Source organism: Nannospalax galili, unplaced genomic scaffold (assembly GCF_000622305.1).
Source record: "Nannospalax galili isolate Female #2095 unplaced genomic scaffold, S.galili_v1.0 scaffold346, whole genome shotgun sequence".
NCBI classification, from domain to species: domain Eukaryota; kingdom Metazoa; phylum Chordata; class Mammalia; order Rodentia; family Spalacidae; genus Nannospalax; species Nannospalax galili.
In genome coordinates, this window is record NW_008357637.1 from 7,526,261 (window position 1) to 7,528,064 (window position 1,804).

The 1,804-nt window shown below is 33.0% G+C and overlaps 1 protein-coding gene across 2 annotated transcripts in view; it reads left to right on the forward strand.

Moving 5' to 3' along the window:
- Nucleotides 1–1,804, forward strand: part of Agps (alkylglycerone phosphate synthase) — a 159,120-nt gene that overhangs the window by 84,589 nt on the left and 72,727 nt on the right. For both annotated transcript variants that reach the window (XM_029557257.1, XM_008855325.3), the window contains exon 10: nucleotides 1,383–1,491. In XM_029557257.1, the coding sequence (XP_029413117.1) occupies nucleotides 1,383–1,491 (109 nt within the window). The remainder of the gene's footprint in view (nucleotides 1–1,382; nucleotides 1,492–1,804) is intronic.

Here is a 1,804-nt window from a genome sequence, read left to right on the forward strand (position 1 = left end):
CACATTATCAACATATTAACATGAATGATTATTGAATATAACTTGTTTTCAGAGAGTGTATATAATTCTTATTCATAATTCCTGATTTATATGTAGTGAGCATTTTTGTTATTCTTGAGCATACGTCTTTGATTGTTTTCTCTGGATAAACACGTAGAAGTTGAATTGTTGAATTAGGAAGTTAAATGTTTTAAAGTCTTCGGATGTTTACAACCAAATTGCTCTGTAAATCTTGTACTGAGTGATATTCCCACTGGCACTATTAGAATCTTATACACACACACATGCATACACATATATGTGTGTATATATATATATATATATATATATATATATATGTTAGATAGGAAGCGGGGGTGGCTCTTGCTGTTTTTCCCATACTGGTCTTTAGCTTCTGGGCTCAAGCCATCCAGTTGTTTCAACCTTGGTCTCAGCCCCCAAAATAGCTGGGACTAAAGGATTATGCTGTCATGCCTAGCTCTGTATTTCTTTAGTTGCTATTAAATGTAAGCTTGAAATAACCTCATTGACAATGTTTCTTTCTAGGTGACTAGATTATTGATGTTCTCTGTTCTTTTCCTTCTGTGATAAGTGGTTATTCTGTGTTTGTCAACATACACACACACACACACACATGCACACACACACACATATATGTTATATATATGTTAGATAGGAAGCGGGGGTGGCTCCTATCAACATGTGTTTACTTTTCAGCTGTTTCTCATTTAGGCATCAGGATCCATTTTGTAGAGGTTTTTCTTCCTCTATGCATTGTGTCAGATCTTTTGCTCCTACTTTTAAGTCAGTCACTGCTTCTGTTTCTTCACCCCAATTTTTTTCCTTGTGGATTATAACCCCAAACTTTGCTCATGATAGGCAAGTGCCCCATCTGACTTAAATGTTAGTGTGATCATAATTAATATTTCACTCTTTCTCTTCTAAAAGGGGTTGAGTGTCGGAATATGACAAGAATATATTTTCCCCCTTAGAATTTTGGCATTAGATGTACAGTGAATAATGCTAAATAAACATTATTGAAGGAAAGAGAGAACCTATTAAGGTATTATTGCTATTTTTTGAGTTGTATGGCCTAGATGAAATTTGTTTTAAAGAAATTTATTTTTCTGTTTTATAGTAATTAGTATACTTAAACCAACTTAAGTCAAGAGGCATATAATTTAAATTTTAGAATAAATTTTTCTTTATTAATGCTTATTTTGAAATTTAGTGTACAAATTGCTTAAAGATATGAAAATTCTGAAGTGCACCATAGTTTATTATTTAGCTCCATATTTAACGATAGTTGAATGTGTTTATAGGTATGCACACAGATTTGTAAACAGATGCCTAGAATTTACATTGTGTATTGTATTAAACAGGTGGTTCATATGAAAATGGTAACACCTAAAGGCGTAATAGAAAAAAGTTCTCAAGGACCTCGTATGTCAACAGGCCCTGATATCCATCACTTCATCATGGGATCCGAAGGTAGATATGACTGCAAATTTATTATGAAAATATGTAGGTTAATGTCTCTCTTTTGTGAAAATCTATGATACCATGATAACAGATCTTTGAAAGAAAGATATGCTTTATAAGGCATAATGAATTTTTAAGAGTGATTTATTATTTTATTTATTTTTTTATATTTTATTTATTATTTTTATTTCATGTGTATGCATGTATTGCCTGCATGTAGGTAAGTGCACCCATGTTGTGCAATGCCCATGGAGGACAGAAGAGGTCGTCGGATCCCCTGATACTGGAGTTACGGACAGTTGTTAGCTGCCATGTGGGTACT